The sequence below is a fragment of the Nyctibius grandis genome, chromosome 17 (genome assembly GCF_013368605.1).
Source record: "Nyctibius grandis isolate bNycGra1 chromosome 17, bNycGra1.pri, whole genome shotgun sequence".
Lineage (NCBI taxonomy): Eukaryota > Metazoa > Chordata > Aves > Nyctibiiformes > Nyctibiidae > Nyctibius > Nyctibius grandis.
The window spans coordinates 7,812,606-7,826,809 of NC_090674.1; the positions used below are offsets into that span (position 1 = coordinate 7,812,606).

At 43.0% G+C, this 14,204-nt stretch overlaps 1 protein-coding gene across 1 annotated transcript; it reads right to left on the reverse strand.

Annotated features, from left to right (window-relative positions):
* Positions 1-71: 71 nt before the first annotated feature.
* On the reverse strand, positions 72-13,784 carry WRAP73 (WD repeat containing, antisense to TP73). Its single transcript, XM_068415001.1, has 12 exons — positions 13,657-13,784; positions 12,826-12,978; positions 12,129-12,245; positions 6,712-6,784; positions 5,707-5,810; positions 4,910-4,996; positions 4,233-4,367; positions 4,064-4,141; positions 2,585-2,690; positions 1,998-2,123; positions 1,022-1,213; positions 72-436 (listed from the first exon to the last, which is right to left on the reverse strand). The coding sequence occupies exons 1-12, from the start codon at positions 13,723-13,725 to the stop codon at positions 327-329; spliced, it is 1,350 nt and encodes a 449-aa protein (XP_068271102.1). The 5' UTR covers positions 13,726-13,784; the 3' UTR covers positions 72-326.
* Between the last annotated feature and the right edge of the window lie 420 nt (positions 13,785-14,204).

Genomic DNA, 14,204 nt, shown 5'->3' on the forward strand with positions numbered 1-14,204 from the left:
AAGAGTCATACCAAGTTGGTAACTATCAAAATATTTATTGGAAATTATAAAATTTAAATAATAGCTATACATTATATACACACAGCTACAATCTTAGAAAATAAGGTTTCATAGTTGACAAAGTTCCAGAGAAAGTTCAACTACATCAATACCAAAGTTTTCTTGAAATCCAGACTTCATTGTCTACACTTTAGTGGCTACGTCACTTCATTACACTCCTTCAAATAAATAATTTATAAATACAAAAACTTCAGATTGAGGAAAGGGCTCAAACCCTGTTGCCCGTTCTTCCTCAAACTTGTCAGCATTTTTAATGCAAACGATTGTTATTCTACCTCTTCTCTTTCTAAGAAACACATGCAAAAGTTGTCCTTACTCAGCAGTGCCATGGAGTCTCCACTAGAATGCCAGGAGAGAGACACGATCTGGAAGTCACCTGCAGAAACAGATCAGTTTGTCAGCAAGAAGCTGACAGTCCATCCTCTTACTCTAAGAAAAGGCAGCTGGAATAAGTCACACATTGCAAAAAATACCCTCCCCACCCTGGAAGCCTTAACAGGGTGTTGGGTTTTGTTACTGCTGCAGCAGAGCCAGTCTGTTCTCCAACAGAGCAGTGCAGATCAGCTGCATTACTGACCCTTTCCCCAAACCTAGTTACTTTGTGTCCCATATACAAGCACAGATTTTGTAGACACATCATTTTAATGCAAAGAGATGCCACAAGATTGTTCACCGGTGCAGAGCTGCATACCCTGGTGATATTGCTGCTCCTTGTGTAGAGAGGAAAAAGTTGAATCTTTGCAATTTCTTTTCTGTTTAATATGCAGAAAGGCATTTATGGGATCTAGCTAACGACCCTGTATCACTTCTTTTGAAGATTGAATTACCCATTTTTTAAAAAGCTCCAAGAATACAACTGAGCCATTTACATGATAATGTTCAGGCTGATTCGTAAGTGGAAAAATATTTTGTAAAGAAGCAGCTGACGATGGCTTGTGGAAGTTACTGCTGGCAGCCTTACCTTCCACGGGCACCTGCACCGACACACAGCCAGCTGGGGACCATAAGTAGACTTTGCTGTTTCCCGTACATAGGGCAAGTCGAGGCTGTCGTGGATCCCACTGGAAACACTGGACTGCACACAGCTGCTCTAAGACTACAAACAGCTTCAGCTTTTGAACGTCCCAGATCCAGACAGCGTTAGGAATGTTATCTGCCAGAAAAGGTAGAGGTAACCTTGTAAATAGCTGAAAGATAAACAGATCACACTTTTCTTTTCTAAAAGAAATGGGCATTAATGGAGGTTTAAACACAACACAAACCATTCAGGGACACCACAGGTTTAACAGCACTAGAGTTTTGCCTAGCAGTGCCTTCAATTTTGCCTTGGAAAAATTGCAAAAAGGATAGAAGTGACTTAGTCTTCCAGTCCTTCACTGGCTTTTATCAAATTATTCACAATTAAGCTGCTTGTTGATGGGTTTTGCCTCTGAACCACAGCTTTTGCATCCAGCCATAAACAGCCCTTCAGGACCATCGAAGGGAAAGATTAAACGTTAATTCTATAACTTTCAATGTTTGAGGTAAACAAAAGCCCCCCTGCTACAGGTTGAGAGGAATTCTGCCTTTCAAGAGAAAATTGCTGTAAATGAAGGAGGAAGGATTCATGTATTTAATCTTCTTCTAATACAGTGAGCTCACATACATCTGAAGAAATACAAAAAGTGTATTATTTTAATTAAATACAAAGCCAACACTGAGTTAACGCACTGATAAGCAGTTCTGGCAGCTCACAATACTTCACATACGCTAGAAGACACAGGCTGAATTTCCCCTGTATTTATGTGTTTGCCCAGCAGAGCACTGATTTTAAATAGGGCCATGAGTCTTCCCATAGTGCAAAATAACTGACCAGTTATTGTCCTCGTTTCTTTTACGAGAACCCACCACATACAGTGAGTAGGTTTCCCCTTTAATGTAGGGCAGTAGGAACTTACCATTTTTGGTTGCCAGGAAACAGTTATCTGGACTGAATGCCAACATCCCAATTCCCATTTTGGGGTTTGCCCTGTCAGCAACTGGTTTGATACACTGTAAAGAAACTGGCACCTGGGAAACGTCATCTGGAATTTGAAATAAAAGTACTTTACTAAGCAAGCCTGAATGGACAAAATATTTAAATTCCAAATGTTAAAAAACCCCTCATCTCTGAAGTGATAGGACTGTATTTTACTCTTCTCCAAGTTGTTCTAACCAAAAACTTCAACTGTTTTAAGATAATTGCATCTTCACATAAAGAGCCTACTATTCTTGCCTTTCTACAAAAAAAGAAAGGCTGGAAATCCAGCAAGTCTGAGATTAAACTATGAAAAAAGGGAGAGAGCAAATTTTCCTCTTCCTTTTAACTAGTATTTCAAATAAACACCAATGCAAAACAAGGTGATTTACAGTACCACAAACAATGAGACAGAAAAAAAATAGAAAAAATACTAATCAGAGAGGCAGAGTTCGCCTATAATCTTTATTTATAGAAAGACTTCACATGGCAAACTCAAGTGTCTCGTTTTAGTAAACTTTGGCTTACATTTACTTTGTGTGCTGAAGAGAGAACTAGCCAATGCTCTTGTTGGAGGGAAAGAAAGTCTCTCTGTTTCAACAGATGGGGATTTCTCCACTTCTTTATACACAATCTACAAAGAAACAAGTGAGAGTTCTACAGAAGGGCCTCGGAGAATCTGAACGTGGGCTATTACTAGATCATCCACATCCCACTAACTCGTTTTCAAGCGTATTATATCTCAGCATCCCCTAGTTCATCCGGGGAGGAAAGGCCTTCAGCAGGCAAATAGTGAATCCAGCATTCTCAGTGAATCATTGGCTATTGGAACCATGATCAGGAAAACACTCCTGTGACAAATAAATGAGCCTTCAGGTCTATGAAGAATGAGGCCGCCAGAGTACACCTCATTCATTACTCCCTAGAGCTCAGTCTGGCAGTACAATAAATCATCTTCATTACAAGGGGAACATAGATTTCATTTTTGCAACAAAGAATCTTTAATTGGATACTATCATAAATAAAAGCAAACAAGGTGCAACATTGCAGCAGCAAATAGCAGAAATACTTTAGCAGTATGCCTGCAATGTATTATTCCCAAACACAAGCACCAGGACAAAATGCACCAACTGCAATTCCTGTCTGTGTAGTAGAGATTAGCACAGCTATTCCCATTTGTTTTCCATTACATATTTTACACCTAACTGGAAGTAAGGGCATTTTTCAGTCGTGAGAAGTTTTGCTGAGGCGCATTTAATGGATCATGCCTTGCTTCTGGTTAAGAGGCATCGACACAGTCACGTGAATATTGCAGACTTGCAGCCCACACATGTAAAATCTTACAGGATATCTGTCCACATGCAAGACTAGTCCTTCCTCTGCAGTGGCACGCAGCACTACTACACTGTGTGTTCTTTTTACCTTGACGGATGAGAACAGCTTGTGATTTTTGGAACAAAAGCTACAGCTCTCTGCCTGCTGCCAACTACCCAGAATCTGTTGGGCCTTGCATATACATGTATGCAAGGATAAAAATAGATGATGGCAGATGTTTACAGGAAATGCTCTTTAGGTGAGCTGGATGAGCTTGTACATAAAAGATACAAATCTGATTACAATCCAGTTCCAACATTGTTTAAAGTCACGATTGTATAAAGTTGAGAGAAATGTCTCCTGTTAAGTTTCCCAGTTTGCCATCATCTGCATGCCCAGATCTGTAATGCAATCACCATCTACATCAAAATACACTGGCTAGGCCAGAAGTCATCTGAGAATCTATTAGTGCTAAAGCTGAGAGGATCATATGTGTGTATTCCAAACTTGAAAGGATTCCTCCATTTTTCTTACATCCCCAAATTTTCATGCCATTTCCCAAGCCCTAATTACATATCAGGAGAGGAAAAAGCAAGGTCACCAGAATTAAATGTATTTACTACCCTCTTTCAGATACAAATAGCAGCATCAGAGCACTGCTAATGATTCAATGGATTTTGGATCCATACTTACAGTCTTGGTGTTGGCAATGGTTGCTGGATGCTCAAACTCTGTGATCTTCTTCCAAGTTACGTGGTTCAAGATACGCACCTAATTCAAGAAAGCATTGCGAGACAGAACTGTTATGACAAAGTTCTACAAATGGTTTAGATAAAAGAGAGAAAACAAACCTATTTCTTACCTTTTCATCATAGCTGCCAATTGCCAAAAATTGACTGCTGGGACTCCAGGCGATGGATTTTATGCCTAGTGACCACTCGTAAGCCCGATACCTGGACAGCAGTCGGCCGTCAAGGGAGTACAGCAGTATTTTATACTGAAACATGAACAGATCAATTCTAAAGATTAACAATATTGTTAAAAGCCATTCACAGGTGAAACCATTCCTTCCAAACTTATGGCCACAGGAGGACACTTTTCTATACCTCGATGTTCACCTACTCAGAGCAGAAAAGACAGCAATTTATATATTCCTTGCTAACTTTTTGGACGAGCACTTTTACTTAACTGTAAAACTACTGTGCAATGCAACGTGAAGTAAATGGTAGAAGAGTCTTACAGAATAATTCTTTCATTATTCCAATAGTGGCTTCTGTAGTGTTTACAATTTTTTTTTTTCAAGATCAATTAGAAAGCAAGCTAATAAGAGAACCTGCTGTCATTAAAGAGTTACATAATGGTTTGACATACACCTGTAAGGATATCCATTACCAATACAACTATATTTAAAAAGGTTTGACTTCAGCTTTTGTTATGTTTAAAAAAAAAAAATAACGCTAGTTATTTTAGTTACTGCGTTATACATGGCAGCTACACACCAGCTTGAACTCTCTGAGAAAATAATCTTTTTCCTCTTACCTCCAGACATGTATCCCACGCTGCCAGAACACAGCCGTTAGGAGCCCATTCAATCCCAAACAGATCTTGCGTTTCACTGTCAAAATGCTGCCCCCAAAAGAGAAAAAACAAAACCATTTGAAATATTATACTAACAAATACTGTTGCATCTGACCTAACGTAGTCCTCAGTTTTAGCCTTTTAAGTGCTACCACGAATGCAAAATAGCCTTTTGCATGCTAGCATAGAAACAGAAATATTTTCTTTTGTAATATTACGCTCCATTCAGTCTTTCTTTGGTTTCCCTTTACAGAAAAGGCAAAGAGTTGCTATACCTTAAAATGAACAGCATTTCATAAGAAAATAAAAGTAGTTACACTGAATCAGTGAAGAAATTTAGCTAGCCTAACTCCTTGCCTCAGGAAGACTGGTACAGGGTCATTAGGGAAGAGCTTGGGAACATGACAAGCATTTAGTGCTTTATCCCAAATTTTGCTATCAGTTTTTAATAAGACTCAATCACTTTATCAAGCATTTGATACTTTCATTATTATTAATGTAGTGCAGTCTATTGTAACTAAGATCATGCACGAATTTAAAGGTGAACTTTTGCATTCCATCAGAAATTCTTTACATATAGTCTATATTGGCCTCCTGCACAGAATGCTGCCACGGAAGCATGCCTGCAGGGCAACGAAGGAGCCAGCTGCTGGACAGAAAATGCATTGGCAAATCTAAAATCAGACTACCAAAGTGACCAAGTGCAACATATGCTTGTAGTGTGTGCAGAAGCAGTGGAAGGCAAGGATGTATCTTACTCTCAGCAGCTGCCAGTCGCTGCATACAAAGATGCTGATAAAGTCCTTGCAGTCACGTCTTTCTGCTACTGCCATATAGCGGCCGTCCTTAGTGAAAGCTATCCCTGCCAAGGAGACAAAGTTAATTAAAAAAAAGAGAGAAAAGACAGAACAGCTGACAATTCTTCAATGAAAAGCAGTTACTCCCAATTCAAAGGAGAAATAAAGAGAGAAGGAATAATGTGATCTTCTGTGAAGATATTTATCAAGACAATGCATACTGTTACTAATTTGTGTTGGCAATTCTTAAACTTTGAATATACTGTTTCTAAGGATGCAGCTTCACGGCTATTGCAGAACTTCAGCATGCTTCAAAAACCCACATTTGATTACTGACAGACAGTTGTTACATAAAACCCACAGCTTTCAAATAAACAGTTCATTTAGTCTAGCTAAATGGATCTGTTATGCAGCCATTGGTACTCCCCCAGCTTCCAGGCACTGCTCCCCACGCACTCTTATTTTCTACGCAATACATCACTGCCTTTGTCATATAGGGGATATGACAGGTTCAGGCAGGAAGCTGCTAACCACAGCCATGTGGCCACACAGTCCCGACATGAGCTTCCCTTTCAAATCTTTTCATGTGTAAAAGATGACAAAAGCCACTTTGGATGAGTGTTTTTCATCACCAATGCATCCTGCTTAATTTCATGTCTTAAAGGACCCTTCAGAGGCAATCACAACAGAAAGCTGCATGTTTGAAGAACAGGCACGTAGATCAGATGCAATCCTTCAGTCACAGGGAGGACATGACAACCTCAGAGCACATCTTGGTGCACTGCAGCAGGTGGCACACGGGTACTGATCTTGGACCTGTACCCCTGAGGGCGAGCCAACCCCTCAGCAGGGAGGGGGTCAGAGCCTGTTCTGAAACATGTGTTTTGTCATTGCACATCAAATTCATTTTCCCTTTTCTGCCGTACTAAAAAAATACCATTCCTGTGTTAGATTTGTGACACTTACCCTGCTGACAAGCTTTGGGATACTTGATGTAAGACACAGATTTCGTACACAAGGACCACACAGTTATCCGCAGCTGTAACAAAGAGACAAGGAAGTATTTGTTTACTTTCGTAGATTTAAAAAAGTAAATAGAAACCCATCAACCTAATTGGAGAACACAAAGTAGATCAATATACCTTCTGTGGTTAAACCTTGCAGCTATTCTGTGTTGCTCAAACACAAAGCCCTAAGAAGTAACTGCAAGGAATGATCCCCCAACTGCCTTCAGTTAGCAAGGTTACTTATTCCAACTTAACATCACAGGCACACGGAATACTCTAGAGGGGTATGAGACTGCAGAACACCAGTGTGGAGAAAAGCCGTTCATTATCATTAAAGTTACTGATATTAGCATGAATCTAGCTACATGATTGCCAATGTATCATACGTAGACACTTTGCAGTTGGAAAACCACTATTTCATCACAGAATCTGGAAGAGGGATGAAAAGTTTCTTGCATTATGAATGGATGAGAAGTTACAGCAGCAACAGAACGTTGTATCTCTTGGGTCAAGGCTAAGTATGGAAATTTAGCTGTATTTTTCAACTTTTGGACACACTCAGCTTTGACAGCTAATTTGCATTTTGCTCTTCCTTCCTCAGCTACCCACAAGAAGGCAACATTACGTAATCACTGAAAGAATTAGAAAAGAACCAAAACACTGTATGCAAAGCAGGGCATTAAACATCTCGTTTGGGGTATTTCTGGAGGCTTGGGCATCCATAAAACAAAAACTGCAGAGAAGGCAGTCAGCTGCAAAACAAGCCTCTCCCCAGCTCTTCAAGGTCACAGCCTGCATTCTGGAAGCTCTGCATTGCCATCTGCAGATTATTCAATTAAAAACAAATACTTGCTCTCCCTTAGCAACGGCAGCCACACCAGACATATGTGCATTAATCAGGATGTCATGTGAACCTTTGCATTTATATCTGGAGCGAGGAATGTTTCCAGGGTAATTTTTTTCTTGTGTTTTCCTACACTTTATTGCACGCAGGTAAGAGATTCTAGAAGAGGTGCAGGTAAAACTGTTTTTGCAATAAAGCACCGTGGTCATAAAGCTACCCTTCCCAGAACTATTGAACAACAAAATTAGTTCTGATTCATTAGATAAGTAACAGCACTGTCTACCATCTCTCAGATGCAGGCCACCAGCACCACCAGCAGTCTTGGGAGGAAGTTTCTGCTACACTTTTTTATGTGTTTGTCCTCAATGCACATTTTCCTTCTCTGAAGTAATCAGTACTATTCAACAGTGACAAAGGACTCCAAGGTAGCACCTATGTTCTACCTGGCAATGCTATAGACTGCGCACTGCAACACAACCTGGAGGTTTTCTCATTGCTGACATTATCATTTTCACTAGAAAGCACAATTCAAGTAATTGACACCGTGTTCAAACCAAGCGTCAGAACCCAAATAAATGCTGCCTCCCTCCAGAGATATGTGGAGTCACAAAGTAGAGGAGCAGCATTAGCTGTTCTCCCTACTGCTTTTTATATACAAAAGAAACTTGTGAGATTTGAAGAGACAACACAGAAATCTTTTTTTAAAAATTATCACAGGAAAGAGCACTACCAGATCTATTTCAGACTGTTCCTACCCAAACTTAAAAAAAGTATTGGACCACTACAGTGTTTATTATTCTCTTCCTTCATTTTACAGGCATGAAATTACAACTAGACATCTATAGCGTTGGTTGGTTAACCAACCTTCATCTTTAAGTTTAGCACGTCCTAAAGCAATCCACTAGATGAACAACATTAATCAAGTTCTATCACTGCAACTGCTCACTTCCGGACGTACACAAATACAGCATTGTTAGTCTGCTCTTCAGGCAAGATTTACTTTAAAAATACCAACACAATGCCTGCTGGCATACTTCTACAGCAACTGCAACAGTGAGACGCTGCTTGCTCCTATTGCAGTGTTAAATGTACTTGCTGCTGTTCCTCCCTTGACCAAAACACACAGCATACACAACACATTCTACAGCCACTTAATACAAGCTTAGCAGCTGCAAGCTTTGAATGCTGAGGTCTGGAGCGTAATTTTTCCTGACAAAGGCATCCAAGTTTACATTTGTGCTGCTCCGTGGCCTCACAATCAACTCACCTGGCCTGCTGTGCCTCAAACTACCGAGCATGCACTTCACTGACACCAAAAGTTTCAGTAACATTAAACACTGATGTTGCAGTAGTACTGTATGGCCCCACATACCTCCTCAACACATCATTTCTAGCACTTATTTGCTTTTCTCAGAGACTTTATGGGGAGGGGACAATGCTTTTACAGCAGGAGAACAGATTGTGGTCAATTAAGTCTGCAGCAAGCACTTCACTGATCTTTTTGAGGGGCACTTTCTCTTTAGCATAGATGACTCGATTAAGTGGAGTTGTCAAACTCAAATGCTAATGATAATGGTGTCTGAGGAGTTTTCAGCTGTTGTTTTGCAGTGGAAAAACAAACCAAAAGCAGAAGCATTTTTAAAATAGCCTAAAAACAGCTGAGAAATAAAAGGTATTTAGATGGTAACGTGATAAACAGTCTCCAGTGCTGGGTTCAGGACTACATCCCAACGTTGACAGCTATAGGCAGGTGTAAGACTGGTGATTTTCAATAGATAAAAACACACTTTTAAACAACCTTGCATCTCAAATGACTGTCAACTTTTGTCCCAGACTTGACTGGGTCACAAGGCCTCCTTATATAGCAGTGTCTGTCAGCACCGGATTTCAGAAGATTATTCAGAGCACATTCCTCGACAGAAAGCATTTTTCAACCAATGTAGCCATTCACAGTTACTAAGGATTAGCTCCAACATACACAGAAACACACACTTTTTTTTCCCCCTGCTGCTGTAGTTCGAAAGAAGCTCCTTAATGCTTCAGTACTTAACGTGGAACTAGAGAAAGTACAAGATATGTAGTTTATAAGTGTGGCTCTTAAAAGAAACACTCAAGAACAATGCTGCTGATCTTCAAACTATTTATCACAAAACACGAGTCATGAGGAGGCAGAGGATCCATCTGCTTTCTCCATATCTTTTACCTGCAGCTCTTGTTTAAGCTCATATGTGCCTAGTTTGGAAGTACCTTTGAATATATCCCGCTGCCCAGTAAAACTAGTTTTTTCCTGGCAAAACCTAGCGAGCCTGTACCTCACCTTGCAGTTTGCCAGTCTGGATAGTAGCACTGACAGTCCCCAAGAAAAGGGAATCCCCCAAACCAGCACAGCAAGAGCTGAAGGACAAACCTCCACCTTTTCTACACCTCAGCAGAACTTCCATCCTAGATGCTGATGGCATGACCCTTCCACACATAGTACTTCAGCTAACACACAGCACAAAGATGCTTTCAAAATTCTGGGGCAAGTAACTAGGTACTATAAACACTTTTGTAATTAAGCACAGTAAGTTCCCCTGCATCTGCCAGTAATCCATGATTGTGAAAAACAATCCACTCTCAAGTGAGAGAGTCTCCATACACTTCCTCTGATAAGACTGTACCATTTAATTGCCCTGTATATCATGCTGTTTATTGCAGTAACTGTGTAAAGATTTGGATAGGTGCCTGTGCCTTTCAATATTACTGTACACTGTGTAACAATTCTGGGACCCAAAAACCTGCACAGTATTAGACTCATCTCCAATAAAATGACTGCATTTGCAGAGTTATGTTACTATTAAGTGCATACAGAGCACTGCTGCCCGTCTCAAAAGACTGAACAGAGTCAAAGTAGATTTTGGAAATGTGTCAGAATTCTGCTGCACTCATCCTGAGTTAGGAACTGCACACCAGTCACATCAGAAACCCCACAACGTTATTCACTATAACGCTGACCACAAAAAGAACTTGACTGCAAATTAGCCGATGAGTGATTTTTCTGAGGCACTAGTAAGTGTGGGTTGCTAGAAATAAATTAGCACAACCACATTCTTTAAAAAAAAAAAAAATCTAAGAATAAGAAAGTTATTTGTGAGCTTACAGTGGAGCTCACACATTGACCTGAAGAATTACTAGTATGAGTAATTAGCTGGTGGTGTTTGAAAATGTCAGGCTACCAAAGCAAAGCTGCCCTGGTTCACAGGGAACCCCTAAGCCCTCCAAGCAATTGCTGAATTTGATAACGTACATAATACACCAATATTAAGTATCCTGAGAGTTTCTGTCTCGAGCACTACTCACGTCTGTCCCACCAGACTATGGATTTAGCAGAGAGCGCGTAAACACAACTCAGACATCAGCACAACCCAGGCAGCTGTCTGACAAAAGCTAATTTAGCAACCTGTTTACAGCTGGAAAGAAAACTTATCCCAACACAGATGCCAACTTGGCAAAGGCTTAATGAAATCCTCTAAGGTCAAACCAAGTTCTGTTGGGAGGCAATAAATACTTGCTAGTCCACCCACACACACACGTGCCATGAGATACTCACTTGTAGCACATAGCACCAGCCTTCAGTTTGGGTTACTGCCTACAACACTCCTGCCTGACTAGCACGCATGTCTTTTCTGACTCCAGGCTGAAACTCTGGACTCATTGTTTTATTTTAATTGCCATCAGGGTGATTAATTCCTGGGAAAACTAAGGCCTAAATTCATCACTCTTCGTAACCCACTATCTAAAGGGGGAGAGGGATGGAAAGAGACTGTTTTATAGCCAGCAAATCTCTACCCCAGTCAGCACCAAACATCCTCACCAGAGAATTCCACCACGTGTGCATCAGGAGCTACACCACAGCTGTATGCAAGTTTCCCCACAGGTTCTCTTGAGAGCATCAGCATTTGCACTAACTCCAGTCCGCACACATAGATGACAAAGTCCCCCATCTACATTCCACTGACATTGGGATTTGCATGAAAAAGGACAATTTCAGTGCTAGCCAGGGTTATGACACAATAACACGTCATCTAAAAATTCATCTACAGTTTTGAAAAGAGTAAATACAGCAAAGAGAAAAATGTTTTGCATGTAGTTCTTTGCTATTTTCTGACCATTCCATAGCCACTCCTAAATGTTTATGCTTTGAGGGTTTTTTTTGCTAGAAACCCTGAACCTTCCCCAAGCTACAAACACCACATTCCATTTCCACAATTGCTTCGATGAATGCCAGTTATCCCTACACTTTTCTCAAACACAGAATTTTACCTTCCAAGCTAAGTGCCCATTTTTATCTTATCATCAGAAGCAAGAGGATAAAATGTTAACAGAATAACATCTAAACTGGAATGAACCTGGATTACATCTATGAATACAGGAGAACTATGTCCACGTTCTTTATCACCACTACAGCTTTAAGAGCTTTGGGTTATTTTAAGAGGCAAAGGGCAGACAGTAACATCTGATACCGTCGAGAGTAATCGTGACTTCACACTTACATGGAACTCGGTTGTGTTGAGAATGTGACGACCATCCGGACTCCAGCATGAAGCCACCAATCCTGCTGACCCCTCGTCTATCTTACAGTGCCAGTCTGGCTGCTCCAAGGACCAGACCTAGGGGGGAGAGGAAACCAAACAGACAGCGCGCCAAACGAACGGCTCGTCAAAACCTCTGCTTACAGAATACACCACGGCATCGCCCACCAGAGAGGTCAGGAAACCTCTGAAAGCCCGTGGCCATGAAGGACTGGCGCTGGATCCCACTACAAAAGTAAGCTCCACACCTCTGTGTGTTAATACAAATTGTAAAGTAAGGTAATTTTTTTTTTTCCTGTGTCAAATATTCTGAACATCCAACACTTTAACAAAAACTTTTAGCCGATTTAACAAGTTTGCATGTATTTATTTTAAGATAATCTCCAGCTTTGATTTGTTTTGATAAATATTTTTATTCTAGGGTTTTGGTTTGGTTTGGTGTTTTTTGTTTGTTTTTTGTTTTTTTTTCAAACTAAGATGTTTGTCATGGTTTTAAAAACAATGGCATGCTGGGTTATCCTCAAACCATGCGTTATCAATAACAACATCCGTTACTTTGGCAAAAACACTGAACTAGTGCTTGCCACTGAGAAGCTTTCACTCACACCACACACAAATCCCCAACAGAAAACACATTCCGTCCTGCTTCTGCCCTTACCTGGACAATCCCACGCTTGTACATGGCACATAATATGAACAGGGAATCAGACGACCACTCTATGTACTGGATCTGATCCAGGCAAGTGTACAGCTGGAGAACCTGGAGGGTGTTCGCATCCCGCACCACCAAGCGGTACTGCACGCACGAAGCCTGAACAAGAACAACCCCAACACTGAGCTGGCGCTCCGGAACAATGGCTTTGTCCTGCGCCGTGACCAAGCGCCGTGCTGCCGCCGCTGCCTCGGCACGCCGCGGCCGCAATTAGGGGGTTTAATTCCAGCAAGGCTTGGCGTGCGCTGCGCTCTACTGCGAACCACAGCAGAAATAGTTAAACCAGGAGGGAAGGGGGGTTATGGTAATAAAAAGAACCCTCATCCATCCTATCACTGCTGGTTAACTCATTCTACTTTTAAAAAAAATATTATTTGTCTTATAACTATTATTTTATTTAATTAGCCGGGATCAGGTCTCCATCATAAAGACCCTTACTGACTAAAAGCCCCTTGGCAAGCGAGCCGTCCCACGCACCCAGTTAAGTCCTTGCGGGACCACCAGCACCACCGCCACTCCGTCAGTGGCCCCGGAGGCCCCGCCGCTGCCCCGCCGCGAGGGCTGCCCGGGGGCCCGCCGCGGCGGCGGCCGGCGGGCGTCGCTGTACCACCGGCACCGGGCGGGCTCCACCGGCCGCCTCGGCGGGGAGAAGCCGTTACCTGGCGGTCGCCCGGCCCGGCCCAAGCCGAGGGGCCCCGCGCTGCCCAGCGGCCGCCTCAGGCCGCGGGCGGGCGGGCGCGGCCCCGGTTCCACGCGACAGCGGCGGCCTCTACTCACCAGGCACTTGCCGTCCGGGGAGAACCTGCCGAGCAGGCCCGAGAGCTTGAACGGCTCCGAGAAGTTCATGGCGGGGCGGGGAGGGAGCGGCCGCGCCGCGGTTCAAACACGCCCGCTCCGCCCGCCGGCGGCCCACGCCCCGCGCCCCGGGGCGGAAGCGGGCGGAAGGGGCGGGAGCGGGCGGGCAGGGCGGCCAATCGGAGCGCGGGGGGGGCCGCCCCGCGGCATGCCGGGAGCTGTAGGCCCGGGGCGGGGCGGCGCCGGGCAGCGGGAAGCGGGCGGGAAGCCTTATCGTGCGAGTAATTAGTATGCAAATGACCGTTTAATGAGACGCGGAGTGGTCAGACGCCGACACCCCCTTGCTCCTCCCACAGCCCGCCTCCCCCGCGGCCCGCAGGAGCCGGCCGAGCCTCCCCGCGGCCCCGAGCTCCCGCTCACGCGGCACGTTTCCGCGGGCAGCGTCCCGCGCCCGCGCGCCCTGGCTAATCACTGCTCCTGGCTAATCACTGCTCCGGGCTAATCACTGCTCCGGGCTAATTACTGCTCCG